General features: G+C 53.6%; 1 protein-coding gene across 5 annotated transcripts in view; it reads right to left on the reverse strand.

Annotated features, from left to right (window-relative positions):
* The window catches only part of OGDH (oxoglutarate dehydrogenase), a 53,122-nt gene that overhangs the window by 15,647 nt on the left and 17,484 nt on the right, over positions 1–19,991 (reverse strand). For 2 of the 5 annotated variants that reach the window (XM_013059746.2, XM_045089603.1), the window contains exons 3-6: positions 16,340–16,531; positions 14,739–14,841; positions 9,229–9,273; positions 1,337–1,452 (exon numbers count right to left, since the gene is read on the reverse strand). In XM_013059746.2, coding sequence (XP_012915200.1) covers positions 1,337–1,452; positions 9,229–9,273; positions 14,739–14,841; positions 16,340–16,531 — 456 coding nt within the window. Of the gene's footprint in view, positions 1–1,336; positions 1,453–9,228; positions 9,274–14,738; positions 14,842–14,959; positions 15,051–16,339; positions 16,532–19,991 lie in introns of all 5 variants that reach the window. The other 3 variants (XM_013059739.2, XM_004739456.3, XM_013059742.2) reach the window with 3 other exon arrangements.

Here is a 19,991-nt window from a genome sequence, read left to right on the forward strand (position 1 = left end):
CTGGGAACGTGACACGGACAGACTTATCCGGAGAAGGACTGGTCTACAAGGGGTGCCGTTTCTGGGGTCCAGACCAGGGGAACCCCTAGCTCATTATTGTCCCAGAAAAACAACATGATCATGGGGCGAATTTACATTTTTCTAATATGAATGAAGGAACTCTCAGACTCTATTTGGTCAATGTATCAAAACATTCTCTCTCTGGTACTTAAGTCACTCAGATATTCTGTGTGCTTCCAGAACTCAGCGGCCCCAAGGGGCTGCTGGCCACGCTGGACAGAGCGGGTCTAGACACTGCTGTCAGTGGTGAGGCCAGCGCAAAGGGAGGAAAAGGATGATGCTGGTCCTGGGTAGGTCCATTGGGTAATCCTGCCCACCTCTCCCCATCCCTCCCCGAGGCCCACACCCCTCCCCATGTCCACACCATCATGTTGGCACGAGGTCTCCAAGTCTCCTCATTTCCCCAACAGCCCGTGGGGAAGTGATGAGGGCCAAGCTGAAATACTGACACCATGGGACGCTTGTCACAAGTTAAAGACAATGTCCCCAACAGACACTCAGACTTTTTTAGGCCACCACAGCCACGAGTGACACCAGCAATCGGATTCTGCTTTTCTGACCAGACCCCACTGGCTGCAGCAGGTCCCCGTTCATCAACCCCCGAGTCCCGGACTGGGGTGTGAGCAGCAGTGCTGGTGCCTGGCTCAGAGAGCCCCGCTGCTGGGAGTCGTGCAGCTGGGGCTTGCCAGGAACGCCAGGTGCCGCCTGCGGTCCAGAGTACGTGCCCCACAGCGCGCTGGGTGACAGCATGCTCCCTTCTGGGGAACCCCATGCCAGAGTTCTTGTTTCCTCTGTGTGTCTTACTAGGTAGCGTGGGCACCGACCCCCCCACCCTCTATGGATGAGGGGCCGGACAAGGTGGCCGGCAGCAGAGCCCCGTGACGCAGCTCCATGCAAACCAGGTCCCGAAAGGCGAAGGGAAAGAAAACAGAGGAAGGGTGGGAGAGCAGACAGACCTCTGTCTGGAGTGGGGAGCCCCGCTCCAGCCGTAGCCCAAGGCGCCCGGTCCCAGCTGGCAGAGCACGGGTGCTGGGAACCCCCACACCGGACATAAGCTCCCATGGGACCCAAACGCACAGAGACACTTTTTCTCCTCTGCGCTGGATGGTAAAAATAAAAAGCATGAATTTTTACCTACAAGAGAGCAAATAAGCTCCCCTTTCTTACACTTTTAAATGTGAGAGTCCCAAGAGAAATGACCACCCTGTTGGGAGGCCCCGTCAACACAGGCTCCGGCAAGCGCACACCACCACTGTGCCCGCCGCTGCATGCTCACCTCCAGCCGCCGGATGATCTCTCGCAGAGGAAGCGCCGACTCTTGCCCCCCGATGAACGTGGTGGTGGGCAGGTGGAAGACCTTGTCCAGGTCAGACTCGTCCAGGCCGTAGAACCCTGCAGGGGTGTGGAGAGACGGGCACAGCCACACAGAGGCCACAGTTTAAGGAAAGGGGAAGGGATTCCCCGGAGGACAGAAAAGAGAAAAGAAAAAAATTCATAAAAATCTCTGATATACATGAAAATAAGTAATAGTTTACAGCCAGAAACACACACTTGAACAACAAACAGAAGCTGAGAATATTGCCAGCACTGTAGCTAAACAAGAGTAAATCCATGTTACACGTGTGTCAGTCCTGAGCATCGTAATCCTAACTCAGAAACAGATGCACTGCAAGGTCCCGGACACACAGATTCGACTTGGAAGGCACTGGTGAGTGGATCGGAGAGCAAAGGAGAAGTAGTTCAGGAAGGAGCATAGGCAGAGACTGAGGAGCTGGCGTGGGGGAGCCCTGCGTCCTGTGTGAGGACAGGACGGCAGCTGGGGGATGGAGGCAGGGGTGACGGCCGCCCCCTCTCCGAACCGCCCGTCTGCACCTGTCCTGCACGGGGTACTCGGCAGGCCCCCCAGCCCCCGCTAACACACATCCACGGACTAGTCACCAGCACTTCCCACAGTGCCCGCTATGCAGGCGCCTCCTCTGACAGCGGATCTCAAACTGACCCAAACGCAGGCGAAGGGCTCCTCCTCGGGCATGATGGTTTTGTTTCCTGTCACAGTGACTGTCACGAGTAAAAGGCTTGGAGGACTGCCGGGTGACAGAGCAGACTGGGCTCCTGCCAACCTTGAGAGCTCATGCCGGTGGGGGTCACACCAAAATGCCGGACGCCAGCAGGCCACAGCCCGGGACACCCAGCTGCCAAGGTCACACTCTGTCCCGGTTTTGGCCTAAATGCTGACGGAACAGAGGGCCGGGAGTCAGCCTCAGGCTGTGGCAGGCAGAACCCAGGAGGTCTTATATCTGCAGGCCCCACTCCAGGGCTGACACCCCGTCAAGGTCATCGGTCATGGGGGGACCAGGAAAGTCCAGGTGTTCCCATCCAAGCTGCCATGGGGACCATAGCCCTAATGCATTTAACGCTTTAGCACACATTTTTTAAGTCTTAAAAGCAAATTCTATTTCCTAAACCCTTTTGGCTTTCTTGAAACAAATGCAAACTGGCAAGCTTTTTCATGTTGGGGCAGTGTCAGCAGCAGTGGCTTGGGGAAAGGCACGCACCCCTTTCCTGCTGTTCTATCCAGAATGAGGTCAGGCCACCACACAGTTCTGCTGAGGCTCTGGGAGCTCACCAGCTAGCTGGTGTTATTTACGGAGGACAGTCAGGATCACATGGGGGGCATTTTCCCCAGATGATGAGAACAGGCATGCATACTCTGTTGGAAATGCGCTGATCTAGAGAGCCTCAGCATGGTAGGACCCACCCAGCATGTGCGCGGCTCCTCGCCCTGTCAGTCTGCACTGACCAGTCCCAGGCTGTCCTATGGCTACGTTCTTTAGTCACAGAAGAAACTGACTTTTGGACACCTGCTTCCGGGAAGGTGGAGCAGACATATTTCTAACTGTGCCCCACGAACTGCAACTACAAAGCCCAGACACCAGAGGTAAAACAAACACAGTGCAGAAGAAGGCTGACCAGCCAACAAGGCCCCCAGATCTCCTTCTGGGCTCTCACACCCCAAACTTGGGGCAAAGAACAAGCAACCTGAGAACTCTTCCAGATACAGACAAAAAGAGCCCCAGTGAAAGCCACTCTCTCTAAAGGGTCAGGAAAGGGGCAGCGGAGCAGGGCCGAGAATTCAGACAATGACCACTCTATTCTGCCCAAATATGCAGTACACGCTGCAGCCCAGTCACACCCCTGCAGGCTGCGAGGCACTCCAGCATCCAGCTCCATCACAGGGTTTCAGGGAAGGCCCAACAGGGAGCCCAGACTTGCTCCCCAAGAAGTGGATGCACCAGCCCACTTCCCCATCCCAGCATCAGCGGAGTCCATGGGCACTGGGGCCCCTCCCTCCAATGGCAGTGTTTAGACAGGCCCTGCTGTAACAGACATCGGAGTATGATTCTAAGTCTGATAATACCCAAACATCCCGGTTTCTATAAAAGAATCCCTCACAACAAGAACCAGGAATCACTCAGACTGAATGAGGAAAGATAACCTATGGAACCAGCTTCCAGTAGCACGGACACTGGAACTACCTGCTTAGGGCTCTCCAGGAGCTATCCTCGACACTTCAGTAAGCACTCAGAATATGACAGGAACAGTGGGCAACTGAGTGTCTACAAAAACCGAAGATGCATAAAGGACCAAATGGGAAAGTCTGAAACTGCAAAATGTAATCACCCGAATTAAAGTGGGCAGGTGGGGTTGAGGGCAGAGGCAAGGTCAGAGGACCAAGGACCCTGAAGACAGAACAATAGAGATGAACCAATGTGAACAACAGAGAGAAATGAAGAAAGCCTTGGGGACATGAACGTAAAACAAAAGCCTTCATGTTTGTGCACAAGAATCCCAGAAGGGGAGGAGGGAGAGGGAAGATGAAAAAAGGGACCTGGAAAATAATGGCTGAAATGCCTAAAATATGGCCAGAGACTTCAACCCACAGATCGAAGAACAGGGTGAACGCCCAGGAGAAACACAAAGAAAACCACGCCAAACATGGCATAATTACACTGCTCAAAATTAAAGACAAAGAAAAAATCTTGAAAGCAGCCAGAGTAAAAGGAGGGAGAAACCGCTTGAAGGCAGAGGGTTTCTCATCAGGAGCCGGAGTGCAGGGGAACACGGGTGCACACTTTTTCAGAGACCTGTGTCCAGGGATGACGCCCTTTAGGAATGAAGGAGAAATGGAGGCATTCTCAGTTGCAGGGAATGGAAAGAGTCTGTCACTTACAGGAATGGCTACAGAAAATTCTCTACAGAGAAAGGAAATGACATCAGAAGGGATCTTAGACATTAGGGAGGAGGAACATGGAATAAAAAGGACAGGTTAATAAAGCAGACTTCCGTTCTCTTCCTGGGTCTTTTAACTTAGGGCTGATGGTTGAGGCCAAACTATGCCACTGTCTGATGTGGTTCTAAACACGTAGAGAAAATATTTAAGGCAATTTTATTTTAAATGAAGACAATAAAGGGATAGAGAGGAAGATACACTGTCTACACTTCATTTGAACTCATAAAATAGCAATACCAGTAGATTGTGATGAAATGTAGATAAAGAATATCATACCTAGATAAGCACAAAAAAGACTGAAAGCAACTACTAAAAACACAAAAATATGACCAAAAATACTATATAAAAATATGAAATTCTAAAGTATAGGCTTAAAAGCCCATCTGAAGTCAGGAGAAAGAGGGCAGAAAAATGAAAAAGAGAATAAACAGAAAATAAAGAACAAGATATTAGACTTAAGCCCCAGCATATCAATAATTACATTAAATACAAGTGATCTAAATATACCAACTAGAAGACAGAGACTGGCAAAATGGATTAAAAAAAATGAACAAGGACTCCACTAGATGCTTGTCTACAAGAAATCCACTTCAAATATAATGACATAGACAGATTAAAAGTAAAAGGATAGAAAAAAATAAAAATGTAAACACAACCAAAAGCAAAGGTAGCTGTATTATTATGAGATATAGTAGACATCAGAGCAAAGAAAATTACTAGACGCAGTGAATAGCATTACGTGACGACAGGTCAATCCACCTGGAAGACAGGAATCCTAGCCGTGCATGCACCCAATGATGGAACTACAAATAACATGAACCAAAAACTGAGGACAGGAAGGAGAAACACACAGGGGTGCCTGGGGGGCTCAGATGGTTAAGCGTCTGCCTTTGGCTTAGGTCATGATCCCAGGGGCCTGACAATGGGGCCCCGCATCGGGCTCCCTGCTCAGTGGGGAGTCTGCTTCTACCTTTCCTTCTGCCATTCCCTCTGCTTGTACTCTCTGACTCCATCTCTCTATCAAATACATAAATAAAACATTAAAAAAGGGAGTGAAAAAGGAGAAATAGAGAAACCCACAAGTATAGTTGGAGACTTCAACTTTTCTCTCTTGAGAATTCATTGAAAGAGTGAACAGAAACTCGCCAAGGATACAAGAGTCAACAACCACCGACCAGCAAGCTCTAACGGGCATTTACGGAACACTGCACCCAACCACAGCAGAGTACACCTTAGTCCCAAGTGCCCTGGGGCATATGGGAAGACAGACAATTCCTGGGCCATAAAAACTCCTGGTCAAGTTTAGTAGAACTGAAATCATACAGAGTGCATTCTCTAACCAAAATGGAATTAGACTAGAAATCAGTAAGACAGATAAAGGAAAATCTCCAAATTACTGGAAATGAAACTACACACTCCTGAACAATCCATAAATGATGGAGGAAGTATTACAGGGTATTAACACACTGAACTGAATGAAAATGAAAATATGATACCAAAATCTGTGTCACAGCTAAAGCAGTTCCCAGAGGAAAATCTCAGCAGTAAACACACACATTACAGAAGAGGCAAAGTCTCAGGGCGCCAGAGTGGCTCAGTCACGTAAACAGCTGACTCTTGGCTTCAGCTCAGGCCATGCTCCCGGGGTTGTGAGATCAGCTCTGGGTGAGGCTCCATGCTCAGCACAGAGTCTGCTTGAAGTCGCCTTCTCCATCTACCCCTACCCGCCACGCGCAACAGACATGCACACTCTCTCTCCCCCTCTCTTTCTAAATAAATAAAATCTTAAAACAAACACTAACAGAGACACAAATTACAGGTATCAGGAACAAAACAGGGTAGCAATACAGACTCTGCAGATATTAACAAGATACTAAGGGAATCCTATGAACCACTCTCTGTAAGTACACTTGACAAGTCAGATGACAGCATTCGGAGAACAATACAAACGGCCATTACTTGACCCAGTACAAAGCAATTTGCAAGAGCTCTACAACCATTAAGGACACTGAATTTCTAAATAAAAAGAAACACCCATGTGTTCTTGCCGAAGAAGTCTACCAAATGCTTCAAGAATAATTAACACCAGCTCCACATAATTTCTTTCAACACAGAAAAGAAAGAAGGAAAAAAAAAAAACCCAACCACAATAATTCATTTTATGAGGCTAGAACTACCTTGATATGAATGGCAAAGACAGATGAGAAAAGAAAATTACAGACCAACATCCCTCATTAATATAGATGCAGGAAATATGTAGTTGCAGCAATATTTAAAAAGAATTCAGGACTGTGACCAATGAAGTTTATTCCAGTGATACAAGGTTGGTTCAATATTTGAAAATCAATCCGTGTAATCCGCCGTACTATCATGTTTAAGAAAAATCATCTGTGTCAACAGATGCAGAACATTTTCACACTTCTTCAAAATAAAAACCGGCAAAAAAATATGAATAGAATGGAACTTTGTCAACTTGATAAAGAACATCTATAAAAAAATCTATAGCTAATACTAAATTGGTGATGAAGGACTGAGAGCTTTCCCCCTAAGATCAGAAACAAGGTGAAGATGTTTATTCTCAGCACTCTTACTCAACAGTGTTCAGGATTCTCGCCAGGGTAATTAGGCATGCAAAGGGAATAACAGGAACACGGGTTAAAAAGGAAGAAATAATTATTCCTCTTGTTAGATGACATGATTCTCTAAACAGAAAATTCTACAGAACCTACTCCCCCCAAAATAAAGTCCTAGAGTAAGTGAGCTCAAGTAAGGCCACAGGATACAACATGAACACAAAAATCCACTGTATTTCTAGAAATTAGTAATGATATGTAGACACTAAAATTAAAAAGAAAAAGAATCTTGGGTATAAATCTAACACGACATTTCCAGGACTTACACAAAAAGTACAAAAAACTGGTGAAAGAAATAAAAAATGATCTAAGTAAACAGACAGGCATACTAGGTTCATGGATTGGGAGGCAATGGAGTCAACATGCCAATTTTCTTAAAAGGATCTGTGGATTTAGCACTGCTGTCACCAAAATGTCAGCAACTTGTGTGAATAGACAAGGCACTTCTCAAACTCATCTGAAAGAGAAAGGCCCTAGAACAGCCACAACAGTTCCAAAGCAGGAAAATAAAGCTCAGTAGTTAGGGTAACCAAGAGAGTTTCAGTGGTGGGGGAACAGGTACAGAGACTATAGGAAAGGATCGAGAACCCAGGGACAGATTGGTGCAAGTCAATCCAACTGACTTTTGACAAAAATGCAAAAGCAATTCAACAGAGGGAAGAAAAACTTTCCAGGTGTTGGGGCAACCGGACAACCACAGCCAAAAAACTCCCCCACAAAACCAACAACAACAAAAAACCCCTCGACCTAAAATTCAGTTTTTATCCAGAAACTAACTCAAAATGGATCATAGATTTAAATGTAAAATGCAAAACTGGAGAACCATTAGAAAAATACATAGAGGGGTGCCTGGGTGGCTGAGAAGGAGAAGTGGCCAGCGGGATTTCAGCTGAGGTCATGATCCCCGGGTTGTGAGACGGAGTCCACCATCAGGCTATGGGTTCTGCACTCAGTGTGGGTCTTCTCTCTCCTTCTGTCCCTCCCTCCACGTACACTCTCCCTCTAAAATAAATAAACACATCTTAAAAAAAAAGAAGAAGAAAAATATGTAGATGAAAATCACTGGATTCTTAGGTTTGGCAACAAAAGCACAATTCATAAAAGGGAAAACTGACAAACCAGACTCCATCAGAATTTAGAATTTTGCCCAGCAAAAGACCCTATTAGCCAAAGAACGGGAACAATGCCAAGGTCCTTGAGTGAACAGCGACGTGTGGGACACCCACGGAGAGGGTTATGCTCAGCAAGAAGGGACAAACCAGTGTTACAAACCCACCTGGCTTGAACCCCAGAAAAACTGGGTTGACTGAAAACTGCCAATTCCCAAATGTTATACACTGTAGTCCCATCTGCATAACGTCCTTGCACTGCCAAAAATGCTCCAGAAATGGAGCCCAGGATCGTGGTTGCCGGGGCCGAATGGGAGGAGGATGGAGGGAAGGCGGGTGTGGCTAAGGAAGGCTACAGGAAGGCCCCGACTGGCCTGGCCAGCACCCTGGTGGGAAGCGCTATGGTTTACAGGATGTCACCATGGGATGGGCCTCAAGGCAGGAGGATCTCTGCGAATTCTTACAACTGCCTATGAATCCACAATGATCGTGAAACAAAAAGTGTCATCAGAACTGGGGTCTCACAGCTGTGGTGAGATGGAGGAAAAAGAGAACTGCCCAGGACCACCTAGCATGGAAGGAAGACTAGCCACCAGGGGCGTGACAACAGGCAGATGGACCCCAGCCCTCACTCTGGATTCTTCAAAGTGTTTTGCCCAGAACCACAGGTCACTGAGGATTCCTTACGTCATGAAGTAAGTTTCTATCAGTACTTTAGTTGTCCTTCAAACATGGGAAGATCAAAAGAGAATCTTGTCCCAAATGCCCCAGAAACAGAACCAGAAAGAATCCAGAGCCCAGTCGAAGGCACAGCACGGAAGGTGGAGGAGAGGGTGTGCTGACATGCAGACGCCGTGTGGCCTCCGCCCCGCCCGCTGGGCAGGAGCTCCAGGCGGCCTGCACTGGAGACAAGCTCAGCAAAGCAGCAGCGAGACACACGGGAGGTGAGAATGGACAGGAACAGAAATGACACAGAAGTGGCGCCCCCTGCTGGGTGATAGTGGAGTGATGGGACAATGCATGTGAGGACAAGGAACAGCCAACTTTCCCCAAATGGCATGCTGGGAAAAGTTGCACATCCTGCTCAAATGAGGTCCTCAGCTCTGGAGAGGTGAAGGGCGCGTTATTTTCCTACCTCCTACTGTTAGCATTCGGAGTCGTTCCTTGAACACTGCAAGGTCTGAGAGGCAGAGTGAGGTGGCGTGGGTGAGCGCAGAAGGAAAAAGACAGCGAGAGTTAGTTCCAGACCCGGACATCCCAACCCTGCACCGTCACCGCGGTCACGGGGGGGGGGGGGGGGGGGGGGTGGGACAGACACCGCCACACAGACAGACACTGAAGGGGAACAGGGTGGGGCTTGGGGGGCCGACAGCGACTGGGTGCATGTGGGAGCTGCTCAGAAACAGCCAGAATGAGGTGAGCCCACAGGAGGGAAAGGCTGCTTTCTACACAGGGAAGACCTCCTCGCCTCCCCGTCTTGAAGGAAGGGCTGACACAGCGCTCTCCTGTGGAGTCGAACCCACCCACCTAGCCCACTTCGGGGTGACAAAACCAGGGGACAAAACCGGAAAGGCCTAATTTCTAGCAGACCGTCCAAAGACCCGTTCCAAAGCAGCAGGGAATGGACCAGACCCTAACCCCGTTCTGGATTCTGACAGGTTCTGAAGGACAGAGGTGGGTCCTTAGTCCCTCCTCAGTGACAAGGCAGAACCAGGAGGGAGCTCAGCTGCACAGGACCGCCCATGGTCCTCCTGCGGCAAACGTTTCAGGGCCCTGTACCATTTCTGGATGCCTTCTGGGCCACTGGTGAAAGCCAGGGTGTCCATCTGGGCACACAAAGGGCACACAAAGCACTTTCCTTCTCCTGTCCCTGGTGCCTCAGGAGCATGAGCCTGGGGGCTGGGGTGGGAGAGGGTCGTGGTGGCAGGGCACGCAAGGACTGGTGGCTGAGTGGTGGGGGGCATGCTCACGGCCACCAGAAGTGCAGAGTCCCCTGCTCTGTGTGGGCAAGCCCTCCCCCTCTCCCGTGGGGATAGCAGCACACAGCAAGGACCGCAGAGCTGGTGGCTCTTAAGACAACAGATCATCCAAGTTCCGCACAGAAGTCTGGACGCTTTGCTTAAGGGCAAGAAGAAAGAATGTTCCTTTCTCTCCTTCAATCCTCAGAACCAAGACAAAGGACGACGCTCAACCCCAACAGAACTGCCAGCAAGCCCTGTCGGTTAGAAACTCTATAGGCCACACAAGGAATGTTTTGAAATGCTGACGTCCGTTCACTTCAGGTACTGGTGGATGCTCTCATTCTGATCTGTACTTCCTGGTAGAACTAACAGGAGACAGGAATAGCCAGTGCGTGTGTGTCATCTGCAGAGAACACACGGGGATCCCTGCAACCCACATGTTCCTTCCTGATGTGTGCACGACACTGCAGGAGACATGAGCGGGTAGGATTCGACCATGGTGGCCCCGGGCTCTCTGGGCATCCGGGAGACGCCTCCGCACGACCCCTGTGACCTTAGCTCGGCATGAGGCTGATCCCCAGCACACGGCAGCCCACAGATGTCAAGTGAACTGCTCCGTGTCATTCCAAAATTAGGAAAGCTAACGATCAACTCTATTTTTGGTTATTCTCCCCAGATGTCAAAGGAGCAGAAGTGGCTGTGGCGGACACGGAGTGCTCTAGAAGGACAGCAGGACAGCACAGCCCCCGCCATGCCGGAAAAAGCAAACCCACGGACGTGGTCAGAGTGGTGCTAGGATTTTTGGCTTCTGAATGGGCCCCGCGCTACAGGGACACCTTGTCCTATCGTGCTTCACAGATACAGAGCTTTTCTGGTTTTCTCCTGTTCGGTTTTTTGTTTTTTTAACAAGTTTTAGGTATTTACAACTTTGTGGCAGCCCTGTGCCCAGCACACCCACTGGCCCCGTTTCTCCAACAGTATTTGCTCACTTGCTGTGTCTGGGTCTCGTTTTGGTAACTCTCACCATACTCGACTTCTCACTCTTAAACACTACCCGCCACGGTGCTGTAATGGGACGACTGCCCGACAGCTCAGAGGACAGTGAGCGTGAAGATGTGCGTGCCATCGTTACCCAGACACGGCGCTCACGGTAACAGAGGTGTCTCGGCAAGTGAACTTGACCAGGAGCCCCAGACCAGCAAAGGAGAGCCAGTGCGGCCACAGAGTGAGCCCCTGGAGCTCCTCGGTGTACTGGGGCACCCAGGTTTCCTCCCTGTGATCTACAGAATCTCTTCCAGGCTCCCCTGTGTGTAGAAACCTCCCATCACACTAAAGGGCTGTGACCCCTGTCACCGTGTGCAGCATGCATCTACCCAGACCACAAACGCCGGGACATCAAACCGGAGTCTAATTCATGCGCCACACGTGAACGCTGGACACGGGTGGCAGGTCAATGGGACTTTTCTGCACATCCCAGACCAGTGGAGGGTGGTGGTGGCTCAGCTCCCTCCCATGCGAGCGAAACGAGCATGCCAGCCTGCACACAACACAGGTGTGACTATGTCCAGTTTGTCTGTGGTGAAGATGGCAATGAGCCCAACCTGCAGGACTCTGTCTGGAGCTTTCCATCGAGACCCATACCCCGACCCTAATTTAGGGCCAACCAGGTAGGCCTTGCTAGGAAACCTGAACCTGTCTGGACCTCCCGAGTGATGCAAGGAGGAATGTGTGCCCAGGCACCTAGAGTCCATGCTCCCCACCCTCCTCCATGGGTGTGGGTTTGACAGGAAAAAAGGGTACAGATCCAAGGCCACGTTTCTGGGGCCCGGCAAGAACCTGGCTACTGACAACACACACCCTGGGGAAAAGGCGCCCCATTGTTAGTGACCGTCCACCCAATCATGGGCCAGTTGAGAAACTGTACAAATGCTGGTTTAAACTTAAAATCTCAATTACAGTCATCAGTCCTCAAGGTTTCTGCCTCACTGGCGGCAGGCGGTATTTCTGTGTGTGCATCTGCTGGTGACCCCAGCATCCCGGCCACCCAGGAGCCCTGCAAACCAGCCGAGTCTGCTGTGACTGGTAAGAGCCTGACCGTGAGTTCTCTCTCCAACCATTACTTCGGGGGCCAGGAGGACGCGTATGATGTCAGGGTAGGGACTCTAGGTCTGCAATTCCCAACCCTCTCCAAACCAGTCAAAGGCCAAGACCTTAATGGTAACTGCTTCACACAAACACCTGGGAGCACACAGCCCTGCTCGCACTGCAGACCAGTGTCTGCAGCCCTGGAGACAGCCGGCTGCCTAGCCCTGGGCTCACACGCCTGCCCACAGCTGCCCCTCTGCCCACCTGCTTCTCCAGCAGCACAGCATGCTCTCAGACGTGTGCAGAGTGAGCATCTCCCGAGCCTGGGCTCCCCACAAGAGGATGGAGAAGCTGTGCCCGCACCCCCAGGGAGAAGGGGAGTTCAGCCCGGAGGAGGCACGAGGGGGACCCAGGCTCCACGCAGACACGCAGGCTACCCTGCTCCAGCCCCAGCTTTGGGGCTCTCTCACCAAAACCAACTTGGGGGTGGCCCCGGGCTGCTTGCTCCATCCCTCGGTTTCTGAATTCACCTCATTACCAGACGGCCTGGCAGCTACCTGGCTCGAAAGTCTGATCATAATTGCACTAGTTCACAGCTCTGTGGAGCGTAGGACGCTCCAGGCACTGTTCTAAGAGTACGATTCTCAAACAGCCTCACAGATGAGGAGGTGCGACACATCCTGAGCTGGGGTTCCTGCCAGGGGAGCTGGCTCTGAGGCCAGGCCCGTGGCCTAGAGGCGGCGAGGGGCATGGAAGCACCCAGAAGTGTCCAAGTGCACGAGCAGCGGGCGCGCCAGGCTGGCTATTTTCCCGAAGACGTGCACGCACCAAAGGTGACACAATTCAAGCAACTTTCCTGCAGGTTCACTATTTCCATTTTTTATACCTCAAGAGAGAACTCATCACAACCATTTCAAATTCTCAGGATGAAATTGCACTTTCCTCTGCAGAGCAGGGGCTGCCCCCGACTTGCTCTGGGCGGTTCTGAAGGGCTCCTGGCCAGGAGAGGCCACATCTCTTCCACAAAGGAGCCCGGGGGCTCTGGGGCCACGTCTGTGTGGCTGTCCTGGTGCACCACAAACGCTTGCGGACACTACTCTAGGAGAGTGAGGCCACGGTGGCTGGGAGCGAAGTGGGAAGCATGACAGAGGCCCTGCTCCCACTCCTGCCTCTGCCCTCGAACAGCACCGGGACAGGGACACTGGGGCACGGCCAGGCGTCCCAGCCTCCACAGACTAGCCGGGCTGGGAGCTTCGGGGGACCTATGAGCAACTCTGCTGGTGCCTGTGGGCTGCGGGTCTGTCCTGCCGTGACTAGTCTCAATGTGGGACAGAGCAGAGCTTCGCACCCTGCTCCCTGAAGTTCGAGTGAGAGCGCGGGACCACCAGGGCGGCGCCCATGTAACAAAGGTGCCGCTGCGGTGCTACAGTTTGGGGCAGGACAGCCACCCCTACCTGCCGTGTCCCCTTCCTGTCGGAATGCCTTGCGGTGTCCTGGTGCATGAGGCCCTCACCCCTCTCTGGAGAGAGGCCCCAACTTCAACAACTGGGGTGGGCGCTGAGGGGCTTCAGGATAGGTGAGCACAGGTTGCACGGTGCTGGGGTGCTGCTGGGGCTGCGCGGAGAGGAGGAAGCGAGGGGAAGCAGCCCCGGCAGCCTCCGGCAGTTTCCTCCAGTGAAGACGGCAAGGACAGACTACTAGCTAACGCGTACCCTGGAGCTGACGCTGTCTGAAACCTCGCCTTACCTGGCTGGAGCCTGACCACCCACACCCAGCCCAGTGACGTCTATGGGGTGCTAGGGTATCACAGAAGGTTAGAGACCAGTGCTCGAGGAGGCGAGTTCTGTCCCCTCCCGGAGAACAGCATTAGGCAGGTAGGCAATCGTGAGTTTTATTAGCATGCACGGTGCGTCTGGAGGACACGTGGCCATTTCCGGATCAGTCATCTCAGCACAGGTTAGCGGCATGGTGACCGAGAGCAGATTAACTTGAGAAAGCAACCGCAGGGTGAGCCCAGCCGCGCTTATGTGTGCTTCACGGCGGCAGAGGAGGTAGCGGGGACACGGGGCAGCAACTGCCCGAGCGCCACGCCCCTCCCCGCGCGCCGGGATGCCTTCCAAAGTTTCCTTCCTCAGTGTGATCACCAGCGTTTGGGAATCAACACCCAGTGCACAGTGCACACTGGAACTCGCCCGTTAAAGGCAGGTTGTGCCGTGCGCCAAGAGCACCGCACGTGACGACAGTCCAGAGCGAGGCCGTTTCGGGCAGAGGCCGTGCCACACTGGGATTTGGAAACTGAGCCAGCAGAGCCGGCCTCTGGCACGTCACGTGACCCGCCTGCCCGGGAGGTCATCTCTCGTGTCACAAACTGGGTCTGCCCCGAGTTGTAGTCTCCAATTTTGAGACTTAGGCAATTGAGCTCACAGAATCTGTGTGAAAAGCTGGGGTAAAAGTAACTTGCCCCAAACCCGCTAAATTTCAAGTGATCAGAATGAAGGAAACTTAAGAGCCTCTCCCTTCCGTCTGAGGACGTCCTGGCCGTCACAGCTGTGATCGGAGCAGCTAAGCAGCGCGGCGCTGGCCGCTCCCAGACCCTCACCAAGTTTGTCTGTGGAGGAGATAATGTCAGCGGGCACGGACGAGTCCAGATCGGCGTCCAAAATCCCCAGGGGGTCCAGCTGCGCTACATGGTGCCCTCGTATCTACGGACGGGCCAGCGAGGGAGGGGGACACACACAAAAGGACAGGAGAAAAAAAAGAGGGAAGGGGTAAAAAAAAGTAAAATTACATTAAAATTAGCGTTTACAGATCAATTCTCACCCACGTTTGAAGAAACAGTTACCGGAGCATCATCAAAATTTACACAACTAATTCCGAGAGGATCAAGTTTTGCAATGTGGTGACCCCTGACCTGGAAGCAATAACACAAGCAGTGGTTAAGCAGGACCCGCGGGCTGTGGGGGGGGAAAGTCACACTTGGTCAAACCTTAACCCAAAATAACAAAATCAGTTAAAAAAAGCCTTTGAATATTTTATCATGAAAGTGCTCTTGTGCTTGTAAACAGAGATAAACTTGGGTCACAGTGAACTTGGCGGTTCGGGGGATCCTTGAGTTTCCCTGGATAAACCAAGTGGGGCCCGCTAGGGGCTGATGCCCCCGTGGGGTTGTGTAGCTCAGCACACCAGTGCCTCCAAGGACAGGAGCGCAGGCTGCACTGAGGGGCACAGAGGCTTCAGCATCTAAACTGAACAAGAAGGAAAAGGAGGAAGACAATCCCGCCCAACCTCAAGCGTTGGCTGCCTGACCCAGGACTCTGCTAGCAGTGTGAGAGCGGGCAGCTGCAGAGGGGGACCTGGGACTGTGTGAAGTTAACGAGGCTACACGAGCCAGGCAACGGTCAGAAGCCACCAAATGCGTCTCCTTCCTCCAGAAACACCCACTGAACAAGACTCCAGAGCACAGGGCCATGCCAGCCACGTGGCTTGGGGTGTCTGTCGACTTGCCAGGACCCACTGCCTGGCCCGTGCCGCCTGCCCTGATCTGTGGCGTCTCCTGGAAATGCGCCCAGAAGTGATAAGAAATCCATGTGAGCCCAGGTGCCCCGGGACCCTGGAAGGGAACCCCCAGGCCCGATTTCTCCTCCTATCCTCAGAGCTTCTGTCAGAACCAGCCTTCCGGTATGAATTCTGGGCTCTTCCCTGCCAGGTGGAGAAAGGTCAGGGGAGCCCCGCATGTCCTGCCCACCAGCATCTGATGGTGCGGACTGCTAACTGGAAGGCTCCAGGACACCAGCCTGCCCCTCAGCCCTGCTCATGCAGCCATGGGCTCTGCTCCTGTCCCAAGCTCCATGGGTTCATTTCCTCCTGTCGTATGTGGGTGCTGGCGACTGAGAGGGGGGCGCACCCCTGCCAGTCCCTGCTTCCTCCTGGTGAGCAGCAGGCCCCCTCGAGACCCTGGCAAGGACCGTTTTCTCCTGCCCACGAATTTTTCTTGTCAACTTATGGAAAGAAAAAGGAGCTATCTGCAGGGCAGGGGCTACGGGTGGCAAGGACGTGCTCAGGCAGGGGCAGACTGGCTATCCCCGGCTCCTCTGCTCTGGGCATGGTTCGTTTCTGCCTCCCTGGGCTCCCGGGCAGGGACAGCGTGCTGGCTCCAGGACACGTCACTGGGGCACTGGCAGCCGGTGGGTGCAGCCTTACCTGGTAGGCTCTGATGAGAGATTGCACGGCCAGGTGGTCTTCCACCAGCTTGTCCACGTTCGGCTGCGCATCCACCAGAGGCTGCACTCGCGCCATGGCGGACAGGGAGCCCGGGCTCAGGGGGAGCGGGCTCTGGTAGGCGGTGCCCGGCGGCGCTCCAGCATTGGTGTTTCGGAAAAAAATGTCCCATGACTAAAGACAAAGAAGGAACTCGCGTTACCCCATGGCTCACCTAGGACGTAGGACTCATTTTTAGCCCCAAAGAGCAGTGTTCCTGGCAGGCAAGCCACGTCCCAGTTATATCCGCCCACCGGCAGGCTGGCAGGGCCGACTCATTCCTAATCGGATGGCCTGACTGCACCCCTGCAGGGTGGGGCCCCCGGGATGCCCCCTTTCTCCTGGCCCTAAGATGGAGGCGATGCGAGGCGGCCCTGCCATCAAAACCCCACAGGCCCAAGGCCGCAGCACTCCAGAGCCGTAATGATTGCTTCTGTGGTGGGCGGCCAGGATGCAGGGGAACAGAGACCTTCCTAGCCCGTCTGCCCCGGCCCAGCTATCTGGAAGACCGGCGCTCCTGGCCCTTGTCTGCGAGTCTGCAGCTGCTCCGACGGGACCACCTAAAGGGGACCAAGCCTTCCAAGTGTCTCTCCAAACGCAGAGGCTGGACACAAAGTTGGGGGGCCTGGGCTGGCCTTGCTCGTGCTTGTGTTCCCAAGTGCAAGACAGAATGAGGCCCTTGGAAGGCGTGCAGGGCTCACGTGTGGAAGGCTGCCATGCTCCCTCACTGGCCGCTGGGGAGGCAGCCTCGCCCCTAACTCAGGAGGGCCACTTAGGAGCCACCGGGAGCACGTGCTCGGGGATAGAACTTGGATCTCAGCTCCGACACGTGGGTGAGTCACCCAACTTCCTGTGCTCCGTCCCGTGAGGGGAGGACAGCCCCGAATAACCCTCACAGGTCTGTCGTCGAGAGCGAAACACACGGTTAAGGACACCCAGACCATAACCTGTCGGCAGTGAGAGCGTCACCGGGGTGACTGCTGCTCCCAACCGCCTTGTGCTATCACGATCCTGGTTCCGTCTGTTCTTCTGTCTTCGGTATTCCGTGCTCGGAAGGTCCCATTTGCAATTTACAGGAACACCGCGAACTACAGTAGTTTGTCAACTCAGGCAAAGATGTGAGGTCTCAAAAACGTGTTTCTGAGCTCAGAGGGATGAAGGCTGAGGGACGCTCCTCTGGGAAGAGCACTACTGGAAACCAGCAAGTTCAGACACAGGAACGCTGTCTTCCCTTAGTGTCTGAGGTTCCTCCAAGAGTACGATTTAGACCCGGGACCAATATCGCTGACTTCTGTGCTCGCCATCCCAGGACGAGCCATCAGGACGCCGTCTGGAGCAGCTGGGCCGGGGCTCGGCGGGAACTGCACTGGTGGACTGTATGTGACCGAGGCCATGGCGCGGGTCCTCACCGCCTTCTCGCTTTCTCAGGCAGGTTCAGTTCAGCTGTTTGGGGCCCCTGTGTGACCGGTCACAAGCCTGTCACCAGCGCAGGCCTGGCGCACTGCCTCCTGTGGGGCAGTCTGGTCTCTCCCTGTAACTGCTTTGGAGGGAGCCGGGCAAAACGTTTTAGATCATTCTACGAGAACTTCCTCCTTTTGTATTCAGAAAAGGTCATTCTCAAAAATCAAACCATTAGTGGGATGACCGTCCAATACTGAGTTGCACACTTTATGTGCCTTTGTGTCCGGATAACAATTGTAAAATGTTTTAACTCGTTAGTCAAGCTTTTATTGCTTTTACTTTTCCAGCTCATTTGCAGCGTGTCAACTGATGGTAGACAGGCTCTCTCCTGGCACCTGCCTTCATGCCCACGTACAGCGCCCTGTGCCGCATGAAACCTGACAGCTGGGGCACCCAATACGATCCAGGACCCGGGGGTCCAGGCCATCCCCGCCCCCTTTCCCCACCAGCCTGGCCTGCCTGTGACACCGGTGAAAGCCTGTCTACCCTGGAAGACAGCTGCCTTCGTTACTGGAGAGAAAGAGAGGCCTCCTGAGTGGGGGAAAGGAAGGCTGCCTCCCAGCTCCCACCTGGTTCAGGACGGGCACACAACGAGCTAACACACTGGACCCCCACATCCTTTTGTCCCCGTGGGGCTTGTCCAGCACATCTGAATGAGCCCTTGCATCTGGGGAGTGGCTCGGACCCAGGGCTCTCCCTGGCCTCCGTCCAGGCCTCCAATGACCGAGGGCCTGGCCCAGAAGGAGCCCCTCCAAGGTGGCAGTGAGGCTTAAAAGCCAACAGCGTGCTGCCCAGGGCACTGGGACAGCCAGGTCACAGGGACGGCTGCAGGGACACGGGACAGTGGGCAGCCCTCCCATCGACAGCATTGCTCACCCGCCCACCCTGCCAAGGAAACGCAGAAATGAAAGGCCTCTCCAGCAGATGCGGAGGGCACGGCCAGGAGATAACAGCGGCAGGGGCCCCACCCAGCCTGGCCCCGGAAAGTGGGGATTGGGGGGGATCATTGCCACCATTGGGCCTCCTCCCTCTGACCTTCTTTTGTGCTTGGAATAAAACTCCAGGTGACTTCCAATTGGCTGAGGACAAGCGCAGGGCTGGTGCTGGAGGCAGAAGAAACTGGTTTACACCAGTCCTGCAGAGGAGGGAGTCCGCAGGAAGACAGAGGCCGGAATGTGGCGCCCGGTTCCCGTCACTCACCACCCCCCCAGGCTGGGCACCTGCCCTCCGGTGAGCTGTCCCCACAGAAGCAGCGAACCCCCTGCCACCAAGAACCAGGGGGCTTTCACACGCGGATCTCTGCAAGCGGGAGTCTGGGGCGGCGTGTCTGTTCATTTGCACACCCACTGCCCCGCAAACTGAGAGGGGCATGTTTCGATGGCTGTCAGCCCTCACCAGAACTAGCTGGAAAGTCTCTGCAAGCGGAGGTCACGTTTTGGCGGCAGGACTCCCCACCCCACACAACCGCTCCCATCCTTCTGGTGGTTTCTGCTCCCCAAGGAGCCTCTCTCTCCCTGTCTCCCTCTGTCCCTTACCCCGGGCCCTGAACACGGGGGAACACGGGTCCTCGGCACTGCCCGGAGAGGGTTTCCTGTCCGAGCACCACAGCCCTCGCCGGCACACACCTCAGCAGCAGGTTCTCAGACCCGTGTGCTCGCTGCTGCTGCACTCAGTGGAGCGGTGACCATGAGGGGCCAGTCAGGGGAGCCCTCCCTCTAAGAGGAGGAAGCTTCCAGAAGAGGACAGCTATCCCTGCCCATCTGCTCCTTGAGCCTGGCAATGTGAGGCCTTTGTGCCATCACGGCGAGTGGCCCCAGGTGTCTTACTGAGAAAAACCCCGTGTGCATGTGCGCATGTACAAGCGGCACATGTGCTTTCCTCTCTGAGCCAAACTCGCTCCTCTTCTCTGGACACCTCAACCCTGTGGCGTGGTGACCTGTGCTTGAGCACTAACTGCAGTGACAAAGCAGACAGGGAAGGGAAGCCTGGGGATCGGCCGGCGGGGTGACCTCTCAGCGCAGATGCCAGCAGCACATCCAGTCCCGTCTCCGGAACACACTCGACCAACAAGGCACCGCCGACACTGGCTGCGGTACTTGGGCCCAGAGGGTGGCCTTCCGTGTCAGACCGAGCA

This window comes from Mustela putorius, unplaced genomic scaffold (assembly GCF_011764305.1).
Source record: "Mustela putorius furo isolate JIRA1106 unplaced genomic scaffold, ASM1176430v1.1 tig00003845_pilon_pilon_pilon, whole genome shotgun sequence".
Lineage (NCBI taxonomy): Eukaryota > Metazoa > Chordata > Mammalia > Carnivora > Mustelidae > Mustela > Mustela putorius.